The following is a 21628-nucleotide window of genomic DNA, read 5'->3' as shown; positions in this document are numbered from 1 at the left end:
ACAAAACTAGATCATACTAAAGAGCATTGTTGATAACAAAGTAAAAAATACAGACTGGAATTCCCTACTTAAAATAAACGATCCTGTAACATTATACGAGAATTTTCAACTAAAGTTCACTGAAGTATACAAAAATGCAACAAATCCTACACAAACAAGGCAACAAACAGACAACAATTTATGGATAAATGACGACATACTAAATATTATTACTGAAAAAGAAAATCTATGGAAAAAAACTTAAAAAGTCACCCAGTAACACACATTTACAAACCTCATACAAAAACACAAGAAATAAACTAACAACAAAAATTCGTAGGACAAAAAGACGCCACTACTTCCAAAAATTCATGGTACCTAACGACAACATTAAGCAAACATGGGCTACACTCAACGAATTAGTAACCCAAAAAATGAAAACTTCAGCACAAGATTTTATTGCAAAAAGCTTCGGTCAGGACACAAACCAAGAGGAACTAGCAGACTCATTCAACCATGCTTTCACAAACAACATCACACAACTCAAAATAGACAAACTACCAACGATCAACAAAAAAATACCGACACAAAGTCAACAACAAACGATGTATTTTCCACCCATAACAAAACAGGAACTGAAAGAAGCACTCCTAAAACTAAAACCAAAGACCACTCCAGGAATATACAAAATAAGACTCACAGACCTTATAACACACTTTGAACAAATAAATCCAATACTTTTGAAACTCGTGAACATAATATTCGACACAGGCATTATTCCACAACAACTAACAACTGCAGTAATTACGCCAATATACAAAAACACGGCAAAAGAAACGATACTCAGAACTACAGATCAATAGCTACACTACCAGTCATCTCAAAAATTCTAGAAAAAATAACACACCAGACTACAGAACTATTTACAGAAGTACAACATCATCTCACAAAACTAATACGGCTTTCAGAAAACAAAAAGCACCATTACTTTATTAGCAGACATCGCCGACACAATAAACAAAGCTCTCGACAAAAACTAGTATGCCGTCCTTATACTGCTGGACCTAACCAAAGCATTTGACACACTTGAACATAACATACTACTCACCAAACTAAACTCAATAGGTATAAGAGGAACACTGCATACATGGTTCAAGAACTACCTCTCAAACAGAACACAAGTAACAAAAATAGGTACATGTCACAGCTGGGGTATACAAATAAAACGCGGTGTACCTCAAGGTGCCATATTATCACCCACTCTACTCAACATATACATTAACGATGGTCATAACATATCCATAAGAAGTCATATATTTCAATACGCAGATGACACTGCATTACTAGCAATCCACAGAGACATTAACACAGCTCTCTGCAAAGCACAACAAGACCTAAATGAAATCACAACATACCTCCACCTAAACGCAATTCTAATCAACTGCACCAATACACAGATGTTGATAATACACAACCCAAGAATCATACGCCCTGCATCACTATCGATACACTGTCACACATACCGCTGCATTAACAACAAAAATACCTGCCAATGTTCTGAAATCAAATTTCAGAACATTGGCAGGTATTTTTGGCAGGAATAATAGATTCCCACAAAACATATAGAATACCTACACACCAAACTCCAGATCATCGCAGAAAAACTCTTCCAAGTTAAAGACATTATTCCACCCAACATAAAAAAACTCCTATATCACGGCATCTGTGAATCTCTACTCAGATAAGGAATAACAGTGTATGCAAATACATCAAACAGCCACCTAACAAAATTTGAAACACTACACAGGAAAATCGTATCAACAGTCATCTGGACACCTTACACGTAACAACCAATATCCGACAAGCACATGGCAATACACAGAAACACTACGTGACATTAGCAAGGAATTACTTCAACATCACCTATCGAAACAACAGAGACACATATCGTATAACATGACCTACAACAACTCTCTACATTCCACACCCTTCAACAATTCATACGGTTCTTTTGTGAGATCACATCAGATACCCATGCAACTCAACAACCTACCAAGAAAGTTAAAACATGTAGATAACTACAGAACATTAAAAAACGAACTCTGGAAAATATACCAACAAAGTTAAGAAACCATTAACACTAATATACACATCACAAATCACTAACATCCAATGCCTACAATCCCATACATAAACAGTAGCAACAACACAAATAGTGAAGGCTAAATCCCACTCTCTTCATAAAAGCTAACCCAAGCTTCGAAGTAGGTGGAATTAACTTGCCTCACTCGTCTACAAGTAATCCTTATAAGCAAATGCAGAAATTTGTATGTATAATCACTCTTTCTCAAACTTAAAAAAATAAAAATAAAATAAAAAAATAAAATAATTATACAAAAAATTCTGTATAATCATCATTGTTAATATTAGAAGAACATGTGTTGTAAATACATAATATAAAGGCAAAAAAATATTATTAAAAATTTTAATTGAAATCCAATGTAGGAATTGCAGCACTTAGTGCTGAACTCTGTAAAATTATAAGGTGCAATGTCACACAGGATGTTTAGTGTATGTATAAATATTTTAGCAATCAATAAAATATATTTAAATTATTAAAAAAAAAAAAAATTATCAAATGTAAAAATGTAACAAAATGGTCAGTAAATTACATAACAATAAAGAAGATACTGAAGATACTGATTATTATGTGATAATATCATTAATATAATATTACTATGTAACATGAAAAAAATAATGTAATAAAATATTCTTATTATTAAAAAATTATATGAATAATCAGGTATGTTTGTGGGAAATAGGAAATATAATATTTTAAATGCACATGTGTAAATACTGTTGTATAATCAATCTTTCTCAAACTTCAAAAAAAAAAAATTAGTAAACTGCATGTAATATTATATAACTTGTGTAACTCTGAACTATATAATTGTAATTTATTACTGAGATTGTTATTTTAAAAGATAGCAAAAAAACTATGTTATCATTATTATTATTGAAATTTCACCATATGCTATATTATATCACTATATTGAAATTTCACTTAGTGCTGAACCTTGTAAAATAATATACTGATTGTTACTCAAGATTATCATTGTACACGTATATATGTAAATATTTGAGAGATCAATAAAAAAAAATAAAAATATATATTATTATAATGCTTCAAGGATGCAAGCTGAGACATTACATCTCAACCGAGATCAACGGAAAGAAAAAAATATATATTTATTACATTGAAGTGCTGTAGTTACAGCGCTAAAATACGTTAAAAGCAAAAATTGTAAAATATAACATTGTTATACTATAAATACAGTTTAAAATGTAATCGTATTCAATTGCAAACTATAAATTACCATCTATAGTAACTATTATTAACACATTATAAATTTAATAAAAAAATTATAATTAAAAAAAAGAAACATTTGTATGAAATTCATTGTTAAAAAAAACTAGAACAACATGTTTTGTAAATGCATAATATGCAATCATAATTTTAATAATAAAAATCATTGAATTAAAAAAAATACTATTATTATTATATGTATGTAATTTTTAGAATTTTGATATTTTGTAATTTCTATAATTTTATAATGTAATTATTATATGTATGCAAGACATAATAAAGTGTTTTTTTAAAAAATGAAAAAAAAATAAAAAAAATTATTATTATTATTATTATCCTCAGACCATTAACCATTATACCATTAACACTATATAAGAGTAATATACCATTAACACTAATATACACATCACAAATCACCAGCATCCAATTCCCTACATCCCATGCATAAACAGTAACAACAACATAAATAGTGAAGGGTAAATCCCACTCTCTTCATAAAAGCTAACCCAAGCTTCGAAGTAGGTGGATTAACTCACATCACTCATCTACACATAATCCTTATAATCAAAAAATGCAGATTATGTAACAAAACAGTCAGTAAAGTATATAACAAAATATAACAATAAAGACCCCATGCAGTCAAATACATCTAGGAGGTCCTCTGTGATACACGCAGCTCATCATACAGTGCCTTAAACACATTCAAATTCTCTATAGACATCATGCTCTCAGGCAATGCATTCTAATCATTTAAAACTCTCCATGCAAAAAACTCACTGCATCTCACTCCCTTCCTCACACCCTCCTTATACAGCTTCTAGGGATGACCTTTTGTTCTTCTCCCAGTTGCCCACCATTTCATGAAAATTCAACATAAACCCTCTTCAACGTAAATCCTAGTAAATCCTATAACAACTCCCTACCAACTTGTTCATCTCTATCATATCACCTGTCTTCTTCCTATCCACTACGCTCTGTAAATTGCATCTTTTCAACTTTTCTTCAAATATGACGTTACAGATATCAGAAACTACCTTAGTCAACTGCCTCTGGACCCTTTCCATCCAATATCTCTTCATCTTTTGAAAACCAGGTGAGCAAATCTGTGCACAGTAGTCCATATTTGGACTAACCAAGGCCTTTTACAACCGAACCAGACTCTCGTTACTTCTACAAGTTAATGTCTTCTGCATCATTGCCAGAATTCATTGTGTTGTCCTCACAATTTTGGCAATGTGTGCTCTATATTTTAGATCCTTATCCACATTCACTCCAAGATCTCTTATTTCTTCCACGTCCAACAATATATTCTCACCAAGAGTAAATGCTACATCCCATCTTTGTTTTCCAAATTTTAAAACCTTACCATTCACAATATTGAACTGGTATTCCTATCACACAGTCTACTCAAGTGTTCTTAATACGCCACGACATTTGCTTTACTCCTCATAATTCGTCTTTGCACTGTCTGCAAAGAACTGAATATTATTATTATTACCACTCCAAAACTTCATGGAGTCAAAGACTCATCTGGTAGGTCCTTTTATCTCACACACAGCTCATCATACCATGTTTTAAACGCATTCAAACTCTTTGCAGACACCACATTCTCAGGCAAGGCATTCCAATCATTCACAACTCTGCACAAAAAAACCTGCCTCTCATTCCCATACTCACACCCTCTTTATACAGTTTCCAGGGATGACCTCTGGTTCTCCAATGATTTCCCACTATTCTCTGTAAAACTTCTCCAGTATTGATCCTATAACAATCCCTTACCAACATGTAGGTAAGGGGTTGTTATAGGATCTCCCCTCTTTCATATCATATCTCTCTCCTCTTCCTCCTGTCCACCAGACTCTACAAATTACATCTTCTCAATCATTCCTCATACTGAACATTCCAGAGGTCAGAAACTACCTTAGTCAGTCGCCTTTGGACCCTTTCCAACATCTCTTCATCCTTCTGAAAACCCGGTGACCAAATCTGGGTATAATAGTCCATGTGTGGCCTAATCAAAGCCTCATACAACGGAACAAGTATCTCCCTACTTCTGCACGTCAGTGTCCTCCGCATCATTCCCAGAAGCCTTTGTGATGTCTTCACAATTTTGGCAATGTGTCCCCTAAATATTAGATCCTTATCCACTATCACCCCCAGATCTCTTATTTCCTCTACCTCCAACAAAATATTCTCACCAAGCATAAATTCTGCATCCCATCTTTGTTTTCCAAATTTTAAAACCTTACATTTTTGAACATTGAACTCGCATCCCCATTTGCTTGCCCATCCACTCAATTTATTCAAGTCTTCTTGCAAGGCCACAATATCTTCACTACTCTTTATGGTTCGTCCCAACTTTGCATCATCTGCAAACAACTGAATATCTCCATCCAAATCTTTGCCAATATCATTAATATACAAGTTAAATAGTAATGGGCCAAAAACAGTCCCTTGAGGAACTCCACTAGTGACTTTCCTTTTCCAGGATATCGCTCCCCCATACACAACTTGTTGATACCTATCAGATAGCCAGTCTCCAATCCAATGCACCAATCTAATATCCAACCCCATCTGCTCTAGTTTGACTGTCAACTTATTATGAGGTACTCTATCAAAAGCCTTTGCAAAATCCAAGTATATAACTATGTATCCATTCTGCTTCTTCATTTTAAAGCCTTTTTCAATTCGAACTGTTTCCTCTTGATCCCTGGTCATCCCATTCCTTTCCTGCCTACATATGCTCACCTCCTCTTGGAGCATCCACCTTTCTCATGCTGTGTACCCCTGTCCACCCTGAGCCTCCCCGTTTCCCTGCTTCTCTTGCACACCCATTCTCTCATTTTCTATACTCATACCACTCATTTCCCCATTCATAACCAGATGTTCAATCTCTCCTGTCTTACTCTCCCGCTCTTCCACATCACTTCCCACTCGATCTGATTCATTCTCTCTATTCACTTCTCTACATTCCAGCAGCAGTCTCTCCAAGCGACTCACACCATAACCACTCAAATGCAGTCCATCGCTCCCATACAGCTCTCTTCATCCCTCAAACTCATTCCACACATTAACAATCTGTACTCCCATTTCCTCGCACATTTCAGCCAGCATATCATTCATAATTCTTGCTCTCCGTCTCATTTCATCACAGTCATACCTAGGCAACACGCTAACTACTCATCCTATCACACTATTCTCTTTTATCCTTCTAAGCAGCCTCCTGATATCCATTCTGACACACTCTTTGCCCTCCCTCAAATCATTTGTACCTATTAATACTATTAACTCTTTTGCTTGCTCCTGCCTCATATCCAATGCCTCAATCTCTCTACCCATTTTAGCACCTGGAAAACATACCTTGTGCATTTTATCCACAGTCGCCATACAACGCCACTCGCTCATCTTTCGTTAACTCTTTCATTCCATCATTATTTATTTTAATAGTTTTTACCTGAATTTTCTTAATTTCATTCCACATCCATTTTGTTTCTTGCCTCATCCAATCCAATTCAACTTCCGAATCTCGCGACACATACTCTCTATCATTCAATCTTTCTAACTTTCGACTCCCTCTTCTCACTTTCACTCTCATTCATCCTTCTTTGTTTCCCTACATTCGGTCCAACATGCATCCAACTTTCCCTATCATTCTTCCCATTTTCACTTCTTTGTTTCTGTTCTTTCAGTCCAACATGGATCGAACTTTCGCTATCATTCATTCTTTTTTCGCTATCATCCATTCAATCGATTTTTTTCACTTTCGATTTCTGCATCACGCCATTTCTAGTTACATTCGTTTTCTCAATTTCACTTCCTTCTACCACTCTCACCTCACTTTCTTCCCTTTTAACATCCATTACGGTTTTCAAATCACTCTTTTTCATTTTTACTAATTTTTTAACATTTTTTCTCCTCTCTTTCTCACTATCCTTCTCTTTCAAATGGGCATCCATTTTCCCCGCGACAATCTCGCTACTAACACTTTCTGTCATCGATTTCATATTTGCATTCATAAATTCCTCGTTCAGGTCACACTTCGCACACACACACCCTCCTTCCATCCTCACCAAATATCCACAAATCATTTATGTAATCGAAAGAATACATATAACAGACCTCACACTTAACGAAACGATTGAAATCTAAATTAAAGTCATGGAATGACAATGCCGCCACCATTTGTTGCAGGTTACTAAGGCTAATAATAACGATTTCGTAATTAAGTTTCGGCAAAAAAAATCCCCCACACTAATAAAACCGGTAACGCACAACGTTTACAGCCTCTCGTAATCAAAAAATTACGCATATATATTTAATAATTCCTAGAAAACTTATCCCATTCAGGAACTCTTCTTATAGATGTCACTGAGCTTAATGCTATTAACATGACTATGCCAATCCTAGTTTTCCCCGTCATTAACATACAGCTTAAATAGCAGTGATCATAAAAGATTCTCTGTGGCACACCACTAGTGACATTCCTCTTGAGGGATATTGCTCCCTCCCAACAGAACTTGCTGACATCAGTCAGATTGCTATCGGACCAATCCACTAATGCACAATCCAACCCTAACTGCTCTAGTTTGACTATCAATTTATCATATGGTAATCTATCAAAAGCCTCTGCAAAATTGAAGTACTCTACTGTGTACCCATCTCAAGCTGTAACCTTATTGTAATAAATAGATTACTAAAACATGACCTTCCATTACCAAATCTGTCCTATCCATCAAATATAATACCACTGTTTTCAACTGAGTTTTATATACTGTTTCTCACCAGCCTCTCCAACAATTTAACAACTACACCTTACATATAGATTGGCCTATAATTTCATGATTGAGTTCTGTCACCTTCCTGAAGTGGTACAATGATATGTCAGATAAGCAAATATGTCAACTCCCTCGCACATTCTATCAAAATACATGATGATATATCATCAAGCCCCACAGCCTTATTAACATCAACTTTGCTGAATTCCCCATATACCTCTTGCTCACTCTCATGCAGTCTCCCCTCCTCATTATCCACTGCTCTGAAACTACCACCTTTAAATGCTTATACATTTAAAGGTCATCACCCTTCACATTACCAGGTCTACAGCAACATCCAACTAAGTATTTCATTTATTCACCTCTATCTCACACTATACTGCCTCAAAACCATTACCACTATTTCCCTCTTGCATCTCTATCCTGTATGGACGTAACTCTTTTTCTGTCATCAATAGCAGCTCACCTACCTTTTTACCCGTTTTATCTTCATGAAATACATCATACTCTTCCATCTCTATTCCTTTCATGATCTCATCTTCATCCAATAATGTCTCTGTCTCACTTATTCCAACAATTTTTGGGTAAATGAGCTCAATCAGTGCAACCTTTTCATTTCCCTTGTTTCTGATACTTCTAGCATTCATAAACAAACATAACAACTCATTCGCAGATCCACTGTATAAAAAGTTTCACTGATACCACTTATTACATGTTACTTCTCCATACCTTCCTTGAGCTATTTCTTTTTCTTCAAGTCATCCAAGAATCTTGTTGAAATCCAGCTGCATTTCTCTACATCACAGGCCAGCCCATTCCCTTCTTGTTCACACATGCTTTCACATCCTCTTTGAGCATCAATCATTCCCACACTATATTCCCCTGTCCACCCTGAGTTTCCCTTTTTGTACTATACACATGTTCTGTCATTCTCTACACTCATTGTACCCACTTTTTCATTCATAAGCACTACTTGAATGCTTCCTTCCTTACACTCCTGCTCTTTCAAGAATCTTGTTGAAATCCAGCTGCATTTCTCTACATCACAGGCCAGCCTATTCCCTTCTTGTTCACACATGCTTTCACATCCTCTTTGAGCATCAATCATTCCCACACTATATTCCCCTGTCCACCCTGAGTTTCCCTTTTTGTACTATACACATGTTCTGTCATTCTCTACACTCATTGTACCCACTTTTTCATTCATAAGCACTACTTGAATGCTTCCTTCCTTACACTCCTGCTCTTTCACATAATTTCTTAGTTGCTCAGATTCATTCTCTACACTCATTACTCTCCCTTCCAACAGCAGTCTCTTCAAATGACTCACACCAACGCCACTCAAATGCAGTCCATTACTCTTATACAGTTCAATTCATCTTTCAAAGTCATTCCACACACTGACAAACAAAACTAATTTCTCTTCACATATTTCTGTTAACATATCATTCATAATACTTTATCTCCACTTCATCTCATCACTGTCATACCTGGGCAATGCACTGATTACCTTTTCTATCACACTATTATCTTTCATCCTGCTTAACAATCTTCTGATATCCAATCTGACATTCTCCTTGTTCCCGGTAAACTCCTTTGTCCCTACTAGCACTACCAACTCTTTTCCTTGCTTACTCCTCATATCCAATGCCTCGAATACACTATTCGTTTTACTTGCCATAAAACAAACCGTGTGCATCTTCTCACTTACCACACCTCTAAACATCAAACCTCCATACAAGCCACTCGCAGGTGTTTTGTTACCTTTTTCATACTTACTTCAGTCGTTTTCATCTTCTTCTCTCTTGCATACATATCTACAATTCTCTTCATTTCACTGTGCATCTGCCTTATCTTTTTCCTCATCTTCACCAATTCCCCTTTCAAATCTTGCATAATTTTTTCACTATCACTCACTCTTGCTATTTTATCACCAGTCACACGTTTGTTTTGCTGTCAACCCTGCTTGCCATCTCACCATTAACTGCACTTTGTTTTTCATTGTTATTATCACCTGCTTTATCGTTAATTGCACTCTGTTTTTCAACATTATCATCTTCTGCTTTGTCGTCAATGGAAGTATTTTCCTTTCGTCTTATATCCACACATTTTCTGAACATCCACACAATCTTCTTTAACTGCTGTTTCAGTTAGACACCATGCTACCCACTCATATTTAAACATGCCTCGTGGTCCCTCAGAATACTGCATCTCCTACATACCCATCCTCACTCTTTTCTCTTATTCAGCCTCTCTATATAAATATCTGTGAAATCTTACCACACACACACAGATCTGCAAACTAGATTTGCTCTTCCAAAGCTCACAATCAGATTTGTAAATTAAGAGAACTGGCAAGAAATCAAGGGAATATATCATGGATCTGAATCTAAGTATTATAGATCTGTAAAAGGTAGCTGAGAAAAGCTCTCCAAATGTAGCTATATAGTGTAAAAATATATCTTATATTTAAGTTGACAGTCATCACTTAAAACTGAAGGAAGATGATCTGATGTAAAATCGGATGTAAGGTAATGGCACACACACTGTCCCCTATTAATTTTCATCTATATACTAACTGGCATCACTCATCTCTCCCAATTAATACATTAATGACCTGGGCAAAGGTCCTTCCACTTCACCAAGAACTTCTCTCTCCATGTCACCTATAATCTTCTGCCAGAAAGAAATCCGAAAAAAATCTTTAATAACTTGAACACATCCTATGGTCTGCCTTTCACACTATGCAACTGGATTGCCAAATGGCCTGAACGCTGATCTCCTAGCTATATCTGAATGGGGCAAAGACAACTTTGTAGGTTTCAAAATTCAGTCCTGTCAAATCTCTCAAAAGAAAAAGAGATTGCACCCCCCCCCCTACTTTAAAAAATACCCAGGCATCAAAACACAATTAGATTTCCCTTCTAGGACTATCCTATACCTCTGATCTTTCCTGACCCAAACAGATTTCAACTATAGCTTCTGCAGCTGTCAAAATACTTGGTGTACTTTCTCAAAAAACACAAGGCACTACTTCACACTTTCACAGCTGCTAACTATATACATTTCTATACAGCTTCTAACTCTATCATATTTCCCACATACCAACACTCGTTCTTTTCTCTTATTCAGCTTCTCACCATAAATATCTGGAACATCTCCCAACCCATACATACCACATTCACAGCGGCATACCACTTTCGACAAATCCACGCCATTTACTTTACTTGTCTTCCACATCAACCTAACAGTGATTTGCCTTTCACCATTTTATATCAGTGTATTAACAAGAACAATGAATTTATAGTAATAATGCCTAAGAAATTTATCCAAACACTGCATTCCACAATCATCTCACAGTAACATTCAATCTACAGATTACACAATACCAAGACACAATAAATATAAAATTTCACTTATCTTGTTGCAGCCCACATGATGACCAAAGCTAAGTGAGAAATCAATAATAACTTTTTAAGTGTGACATGCCTAAACTCTGATAATTATTATTAATAGATGTCAGTGGATTGAAAAGAATCACTATTCTCCTATCATGGATTCTATCATACCACTCTGCTAGCACAATGGCCTACTGTTCTTTAACCCTTTTTTTTTGTTTCACTCTATGAAAAATTCCTTTCATGCAAGTACTAGTGAATGTATGTGGATGACCAGCATAGAAATAGAACAGAGTGGAATGCAATTGGGGTAGTTGAGACTGAGCAGATATATGTGGAAATAAAGGTGATTGGGCAAGGGTAGGTGTGGTGGTAAAATCACAATGAAAAAGTAACTTGGACGGGACTAATTATTATTATTATTATTATTTAGACATCCAAGGAGTCAAAAGACTCCTTGGATGTCTTTTGACTGCAGGAGGAAAGGTATTTCCTAAGAAACACAAGTCTATTAAGACACAATGTGGGAGGTCCCTCCTAGGAAACACAAACTCTATCATACCATTCCTTAAACTCATTGACCGTTCTCACTCTCTATCATGCAATGCATTCCGCGGTTCACCACCCTCCATGCAAAGAAACCACTCCTCACCCTCTTGCTCACAGTTTCCTTTTGTAACTTCAAGGGATGGCCTCTTGTCATCACTCCTTCCCGCTGTTCAACCAAGCGAAAGAACTCCCCAGTGTCAACTCTGTAAACACCTCTCAACAGTTTAAAAGTCTCAAATCATATCACCTCTCCTTCTATTCACCAAACTCTGCAGTCCAAATTCCCTCAGCCGATCCTCATAACTAACATTGTACAGTCCCGACACCATCTTTGTTATCCGCCTTTGCACAGTTAATTTATCCACTTCAAATCCTGGGAACCAAATCTCAGAACAATAGTCTTAGGTGTGGTCTGATCAGGGTCTTATACAACAGAATGATAACTCTTTTATCTCTGCAGGACAGCATCCTTTTCGTTATTGCAGCAATCCTTTGTGTTACCTTCACCACCTTAGCAATATGTCCCTTAAATTTCAGGTTTCTATCAATCATCAACCCCAGATCTCTTGTCTCCCCTACTTCCTCCAATAGAGTATGCACCATCCCATCAATGTGTCCCAAACCTCAAGACCTTACATTTTGCTGCATTAAATCAATATCCCCATTCATTTGTCCATCTGTCTAACTTATTCAAATCCTCTTGCATGACTACCATATCTGCACTATTACTAATAACCCTTCCCAGCTTTACATCATCTGCAAACAACTGAAAATTCCCCCTGCAATCCACTGACAATGTCATTGATATAAAGGTTAAACAATATAGGTCCCAGTACTGAGCCCTGTGGGACCCGACTTGTAACCCTCTGCCTCCTTGAAACTGCCCCACCATACACAATGCTCTGATACCTATCGGACAGCCAATCCTGAATCCAGTTGACCAACCTGACATCCAAACCCATGTGCTGCAACTTAAATATCAGCTTATCATGTGGAATCCTGTTAAATGCTTTCGCTAAATCCAAGAAAATGGCAGTATATGCCTTTCCCTCATCTACTGCTCTTGTAACTTTGTTATAAAAGGCTAGTATATTACTAAAACAACAGTGCCCCCTCAAAAATCTATGTTGACTCGCACAGATAACATTACCCTCATCTGCCTAGTGTTATATACGATCCCTAACTAATTTCTCCAAGATCTTAACAACTACTGATGACACACAAACTGACCTATAATTAGACACTTCCAGTCTGCTACTGCCCTTATGCAATGGCAATATCTTACCTTCCTTCCATTCCCTGGGCACCTTTCCTGTAGCCAGACTTTCTTTGAAAAGCCAGGTCAAAGCAGCTGTCAGTTCCTTAGCACATTCTCTCAAAACTTGTGGTGAAATACCATCCAGTCCCACAGCTTTACTGAAATCCAGAGTACTCAGTATTTGGAACATGTTCTTCTCCTGCACCTGTAAACTTTGAACCTGCCCTATCCCTCTAGTATTAAAATTTACTCCTCCAGGATGAAATACACCAATAACATGTTCATTGAACAATTCCACTATGTCCTCTGCATCAGTCACTTTATTCCCATTTTTATTCCACAATATCATTCTTCCACAATCATTTCTCCTCCTACTGGTCACATAGGTAAAAAATTCCCTAGGATTTTCTTTGGATCTTAGGGCCAATCTCTTCTCATATTCCAGTTTTGCCTTCTTTACCATACTTGTCACTCTCCAGGGCTGTGTCTTATATTCTTCATGCATCTTCTCTTCACCTATCTCCTTATATCTCTGCCATAGCCTCTTTTTTGCATGCAGTTCCTGTTTAATATTGTTTGCAATCCACTTTAATCCAAATTGTGTCCTCTTCTTCCTCATGGAATACAGCTTACTATTGATGCTAACAAATAATCCATCACAATTTCCCAAGCACTAATGATATCCTGTCCTTCCAATTCCTTCCTCCATGAAACTTCCCCAAGTTGATGTCTAAGACTATTGTAATCACCTGCCTTATAATTCCACATATGTTCCCGTCTCTTTGATACTCCTGCATGTCTATTCATCTTCCAAGTCAAAACCACATGGTCACTTGTTATCAGCTATTCTGATGCTATGACGAAATCCAAATTCTTGCACCTCTTGTTCCCTCTATTACATGTTGCCTAAGATATTTGTCCCCTCAAGAATTGTAGAAATTCCATTCCCCTATTGCTACATGCATCTTCCTCTCTCCAATTTATACTGCTGTAGTTAAAATCTCCCATAACAATCATTCTTCTTGCACTTGCCAAACTCAACTGTCTAAACATCTACTGGTCCCCACCCTCTGTGCTCCTTGGTTTGTAGCAACACCCCACTAAATATCCTGTCTTGCCTATCTCTACCTCACACCATATGCTTTCAAAATCATTAGTATCACTGAATTCCAAAGACTCCACTCTCAGAAACATAAAAGACCTAAAGGTGCTGTGTTTATTTGCAAATGCCAGACATATCAGAAATAATGGAGATGTTTCACTGATTGAGTTTATTTGCCCCAAAATCATTGAAGTAAGTGAGACATGTGCGAAGGAAGATAATATCCTAATGGAAATAGAAATGGAGGGATACAGTGTTTTTCGTGAGGATAGAAAAGCAAGAAGGAGTCATAGTACTGATGATGATAGCAGAGGAATTATGTCCATATAACATGGCCTTGAAAGAGAGAAATAGTTTTGAGGCTGTACGGTGTGAAGTGGAGGATGACAAAAAGAGATATTTAGTTGGATGTTGCTATAGGCCAGGTAATGTGGAGGGTTATGATGAAGAAATGTATAAACAACTTTGGTTAGTGAACAAGGAATGAGTGATTATTATGGATGATTTTAATTATATCAGTATAGATTGGAATGAAGAGTTAGCATTTGGGAATAAGGAAATCAATTTCTTGACTTCTTGAGAGATAACTATCTCAGGCAGTATGTAAAGGAAGGCAAGTGAGTATCTAGAATTTTGGATTCAGTCATTTCATCAGAGAATGTAATTGTGAGTTGGGTTTCACACTTCCTTCCATTTGATGAGAGTGACCATGAAGTAATCACATGGGTCATGGCCAGCCATATGAGACTTCTGTGAGGAAAGGATATATGTGGAAGTACAATGCTAGTGATTATGACAAGCTTAGGAGAAGCTTAGAACTAAAGCATGGAATAAGGAATTGAGTGATAAGGAAATAAATGCTACTTAGGAACTGACAAAGAAATACTAATGTACTCTGAAGGTCAAAAAGGTTAAATAAGGTAGGTGTAAAATGAATAAACGAGAGGATTAGGCATGAAATCTGGAAGAAGGCATTTGGAGGCAGAACAAGATGAATAATGATAATAATCAGTTGCATTAAGAGTATAAAGAACAGGCTAGGAGAGTGACTCAATGACTCAGTTGGTAAGGACAACAAAAGTGTAGTATGAGCAAAAAGTAGCAAATTAGATTAAGAAAAACTCTCATGAGTTTTTTTTTTAATGTGGCAAGTAGAAGGAAGAATGATTATGGTAAGATGCTGCTAATGGATGAAAATGGGAGATTGGTGACTGCTGCAGAGAACCTAGTTGCAGTGTTCAGTGAGCAGTTAATCAGGGTGTTTCATTCTTAGTGTAAAATCAGAAGCTTCAGTGTACAGAATGAAATGAGAGAAGACTTAATGGTGAGCAAGCAAGAGATATACGAGGAGTTAAGTAAGGTAGATGTCAATAAATCTAGAGGACTTAATGACATATTACAATGTGTCTTGAGGGAATGTGCCAGGGAGTTAGCGTAAACCTTGGCCTACCTGTTTAACAAGAGACTTGCAAAATCACAAGTCTTAAAGGAGTGGAAGAAAGACGTTTTGTTCCATGTCACAAAGGTGGTGATAAGGCTAAGGCAACAAATTATAGTAAGATCTGTATGTCTGTTGTAGTTAAAATATTGGAGAGGTTGGTGAAGTGGGTTGATATGGATGACAAGATAACAATCGGAAGTAAAGAAAATGAGTTTCTTGAGTTTTTGAGGAACAGCTACCTCAGACAGTATGCAACGGAGGGGACACTAGGATTTAGGGTCTTGGATTTGATTATTTCATCAGAGGAGGTTATTATATGTGAAGTGTCAAATCTCCCTACAGCTGGTGAGAGTGACCACAAAGTGATTACCTAGCTGGTTTAATCCTTAACCCAAGGAAGCAATTTCCTGGCATCTTTAACACTATATAATTTCTTGGCATCTTTGATATATAGTAGAACCAAGGTAAAAAAACTTGGTTTGTTTACCTTGGTTCACACACACACACACACACATGTGCGTGCGTGCGTGTACATATATATTAGCTCAGTAAGCATGCAATAATCTGACATCTGCTTCAGCCTTATCATGTAACAGTTATAGTGAAACTTAAAAACTACCTAAAATTAATATTGATAAACTAATAAAATCACAAAACACGTACCAGAAATAAATTTAATATTTACCTCCAGAATCTATGGAAATAAAATCTAAGAAAATTAACTGTTTTCTTTTGTCTGCTAGCTGCTTTCATGAAACAGAATGTCAGCAAGAGAGCACTGTAAAAGAACATGAAATACCCAAGTAAATAAAAACTAACAGTGATATAATGTACATTTAATAGTTTTTAAGATGCCAAGTTATTTATTGTTAACCAATATAATATGTATTTTTCAATAGTTCACAATAAAGGCATGAAAACTATCAGCAACTACTATGAAATTATCTGAAAGAAAAAAAAATCATAACTATCCTACATTATTTGGAGATATGTATAAAACCTAAGTTTGATTCTTTTAGTGATGAGAGGAATCTTCAAATGAACTTTTCAACTGAAGGCTGGTTAACCAATCTTATATGGAAGTGGCCTGGAAATTCAGATTTTGCATTCAGCATACAGTCAAACTGACCAGAACATGCATGCAATTAACAGAAAAAAAATATTATTAGTAAGCAATAGATAGCATGGTATGTAAATAGAGGATTGAACAGAGCAGATGGTAGGTTTTGTGATGTAGAGTGTCTTTCTATGATGAGCCCTTGAACTCTTTTTGAGGGTGCCATGTAGTAATAATAAAATATAATTAACATCCAATTCAATCATTAGTAAGTAAAATTAAAAATAACCATACCTTATATTAGAGAGCTGTTTTTATATGATGTTTTTATTTATAATTCTGGCCACAAAAAAGTTAAAATCTATAGCACATTTATGTGCAGGTGAATATAAATGACATAAATAAATGGCTATCTAAACATAAATGACATTCTGGCAGGACAGCAATGAACATCATCTGCCAATGACTTTTTGGACTTTGATAAAAATTTATTTTATCAAAGTCCAAAATGGTTTTGGTGAAACTGCTGCTGCTGGAAGGTAGAGAAATGAGTGCAGAGAATGAATCTGATTGAGTAAGAAGCAATGTGAAAGAGCAGGAGAGTATGACAGAGAGAGAGAGAAGTAACTAGCATGAGTATAGAAAATGAGAGAACAGGTGTGCAAGACAAACAGGGGAAACAGGTAGGCTCAGGATGTACAGGGGAACACAGAGTGAGAAAGTTAATGCTCCAAGAGGATGTGAATATGTGTGTAGACAAAAAGAGAAGGGGATGACCTGGAATCAAGGTAAAATAGTTGGATTTGATGAAGGTTCTAAGATGAATAGGAAAAAAATATATAGCTTGAGTTAAGCATGGAGAAGTCACATCTAAAAACTGGTATCAGTGGAACTTGCTATAGATCCAGGAATGAGCTGCTATATTTGTATACAAATGCTAGAAGTGTAAGAAACAAGGCAAATGACATTATTATTATTATTATTCAGGCCTCCATGGAGTCATAACTGGAGATTAGTTTACGGAATTAACAACGCATATAAAGTATATTGATTAAAGGTAACTTTAATGAATAACTTCTATATTTTGGCAACGTCACATTGCCATCTTCAGGAAAGATATGGTATGTGCATGCAGGCACTAACCCAAAGCAAATGAGGAAGAACGCAAGAAACTCATATTGTTCCTAAAGTCCTAATGGTGCCCTCTGGCAGGCTAATTTGGTAGTCTTGGCAGTTGGGCTGAAGTTCTCATAATGTAAGTCTCCCAAATTTGGGGTAGTTTCATGCACCCAAATTTGTTGAGGTTAGGAACGTTTTTTAGAGCTGCTGAAGATTCTTTGAATAATCTTTCGTATTTAAACTTGCTGCGATGAATTATTTTTGTTTTCTTCCAACCAATTTTATGGTGGGTATCTAAGGCATGGTCTGCCAGCCCAGAGTGGCTGTACTGGTGGAACTGGATGTAGTCTTTGTGTTCTGAAATCCTGATATTTGTTGTTCTGCCTGTTTGGCCAAAGTAGGACAATTTGCAGCTGCAAGGGACCTGGTATACACCAGGTAGGTCTAGGGGAAGTGGTTGGTCTTTGGTAGAGCGGATAAGGGATGCCAACTTTTTATATGGTTTGTAACAGGAAGTAAGGTCACATTTTTTGAGGATATTGGTTATTTTCTCAGAGGCACCCTAGATGTAGGGGATGGTGATAGACTTGGTGTAATCTTTATTGTGGAGGGAGGGGGTTGTGGTTTACTGGTTTTAGTATTTTTTTTTGGATTTTTTTGGGGTTATAGCCATTGGCTAAGAAAGTGTTGAGGATGTGGTTTAGTTCAGTAGTTAGGGCCTTGTCATCTGAGCAGATTAATTTCGCCCTGTTATATAGTGTGTTTATAACCCCATATTGTTGTGAGGGAGGGGGGGACTGCTGGTGAATGTATCTGCCAGTATGGGTGGGTTTTCTGTGAACAGAGAAAACCAAAGATCCATCAAGCTGGCAGGTGATAAAGTGTCTAGGAATGGGAGGGTGTTGTTTTCCTCTTTTTCTAAGGTGAACTGGTGTTGGTTGTTTAAGTGTGTTAGGAAGGCATGGAGTGTGTCTGAGCCATGTGGCCAAATAACAACCACATCATCCACATAACGAAGCCAAATGGTAAATTTTTGTGGGGAGGAGTTTAAGGCTTTCTCTTCAAATGTCTCCATAAAGAAATTGGCCAAGGGTGGGGAAAGTGGTGAACCCATGGTTGTCCCCTCTATCTGTTTGTAGAACTTTCCTTGCCAAACGAAATAGCCTGAGTTCATTGTGAACTGAAATAGGGCTGAGATATCGGGAGGAAACTTGGCTTGGATGAGCTGTAGGGTTTCTTTGAGTGGGACATTAGTGAATAGGGAGGAGACGTCAAAACTGATCATTATAGCAGTGTGTTGGAGTGTGAGGTTTTCTATACTGGCTTTAAAGTGGGCTGAGTTTTTTGTGTGTGATGGTGTGTTGCCAGTGTAGTGTGTAAGTGTTTTGGCTAAATGTTTGGCTAATTTATATGTGGGGGAATCAATGCCATCCACTATGGGACGCAATGGCACATTTTGTTTATGTATATTTGGGAGTCCATATAATCGGGGGGGGGTCTAGGGTTATAAGGTTTTAGTTTGTTGGTGACTTCCACAGGCCAAGAAGTGACCTACTTAAGGAGTCTGAGGAGAGTTCTAATCTGAGAGCTGGTCGAATCATATTCAATGGGGAGGTAAGTCGCATGGTCTAGTACTAAAGCAGTTAGCTTACCTTTGTAGTCTTTTTGATTGAGCACCACCCGTAACATTTTGTTTTTGTCAGCCAGGAGAACTCACGTCGCAGTAATTTGTTCTCTTAACAGGGCAAAGCTAGTGCGATTATAAATGCCCAGAGCTTTCTCAGAAGAAAACAAAACCTTACGGGCGCTAGAGGAAGAGCTTTCAGATACACTTGGCTGTGATCTATGGTCGATACTTCATGACATATCGTGCGCATCGGCAAAAAAAGAATTCGAAAAAATACAAAGTCGGCACTTGAAAAAATACGAAAACCTGACAAAGAATTCTACCTCCATACCACAGCCACCACTCAACACTGTAGTGAACCTCTCATCGGCAGTTTTAAAGCATGAAGCACTCGCCGCACTTTCACGTGGTCATAATTTCGCCGTAGCTCCTAAAAGAATACCTGCCGAAGTGAGCACGATCCAGATAGAACGTGGGATTCGCAACTTGCCTAACCATATCGCCAACAACGTTAGACTGGATGTAGTCGGTGTTCTCACTAAAGCCAAACCTCCAAAAACCAACTTATCCAAAAACGAATATGCTGCCCTACAAGAATTGAAAAACAAAAAAAAAAATAGTAATCACCAAGGCGGATAAGGAAAACACCACGGTGGTGCTCAATCAAAAAGACTGCAAAGGTAAGCTAACTGCTTTAGTACTATACCGTGCGACTTACCTCCCCATTGAATATAATCCGACCAGCTCTCAGATTAGAACTCTCCACAGACTCCTTAAGTAGGTCACTACTTGTCCTGTGGAAGTCACCAACAAACTAAAACCTTATAACTCTAGACCCCCCCCCCCGATTATATGGACTCCCAAATATACATAAACAAAATGTGCCATTGCATCCCATAGTGGATGGCATTGATTCCCCCACATATAAATTAGCCAAACATTTAGCCAAAACGCTCACACACTACACTGGCAACACACCATCACACACAAAAAACTCAGCCCACTTTAAAGCCAGTATAGAAATCCTCACACTCCAACACACTGACATAATGGTCAGTTTTGACGTCTCCTCCCTATTCACTAATGTCCCACTCAAAGAAACCCTACAGCTCATCCAAGCCAAGTTTCCTCCCGATATCTCAGCCCTATTTCAGTTCACAATGAACTCAGGCTATTTCGTTTGGCAAGGAAAGTTCTACAAACAGATAGAGGGGACAGCCATGGGTTCACCGCTTTCCCCACCCTTGGCCAATTTCTTTATGGAGACATTTGAAGAGAAAGCCTTAAACTCTGCCCCACAAAAACCCACTATTTGGCTTCGTTATGTGGATGATGTGTTTGCTATTTGGCCACATGGCTCAGACACACTCCATGCCTTCCTAACACACTTAAACAACCAACACCCCAGAGTCCAGTTCACCTTAGAAAAAGAGGAAAACAACACCCTCCCATTCCTAGACACTTTATCACCTGCCAGCTTGATGGATCTTTGGTTTTCTCTGTTCACAGAAAACCCACCCATACTGGCAGATACATTCACCAGCAGTCCCACCCACCCCCCTCACAACAATATGGGGTTATAAACACACTATATAACAGGGCGAAATTAATCTGCTCAGATGACAAGGCCCTAACTACTGAACTAAATCACATCCTCAACACTTTCTTAGCAAATGGCTATAACCCCAAAAAAATTCCAAAAAAAAATACTAAAACCAGTAAACCACAACCCCCCTCCCCCTCCTCCACAATAAAGATTACACCAAGTCTATCACCATCCCCTACATCCAGGGCACCTCTGAGAAAATAACCAATATCCTCAAAATATATATGACCTTACTTCCTGTTACAAACCATATAAAAAGTTGGCATCCCTTATCCGCTCTACCAAAGACCAACCACTTCCTCTAGACCTACCTGGTGTATACCAGGTCCCTTGCAGCTGCAAATTGTCCT

The 21628-nt window shown here is 37.4% G+C and overlaps 1 protein-coding gene across 2 annotated transcripts in view; it reads right to left on the bottom strand.

The window, feature by feature from the left end:
- Positions 1-21628, bottom strand: part of LOC150103705 (nose resistant to fluoxetine protein 6-like) — a 206824-nt gene that overhangs the window by 83159 nt on the left and 102037 nt on the right. For both annotated transcript variants that reach the window (XM_090396506.1, XM_090396507.1), the window contains one exon: positions 16555-16647. In XM_090396506.1, coding sequence (XP_090252632.1) covers positions 16555-16647 — 93 coding nt within the window. The remainder of the gene's footprint in view (positions 1-16554; positions 16648-21628) is intronic.

This window comes from Typopeltis vanoorti, chromosome 8 (assembly GCF_054136105.1).
Source record: "Typopeltis vanoorti isolate ZY-2024b chromosome 8, IOZ_Tvanoo_1.0, whole genome shotgun sequence".
Lineage (NCBI taxonomy): Eukaryota > Metazoa > Arthropoda > Arachnida > Uropygi > Thelyphonidae > Typopeltis > Typopeltis vanoorti.
This window is presented reverse-complemented; position numbering and strand designations above follow the sequence as displayed.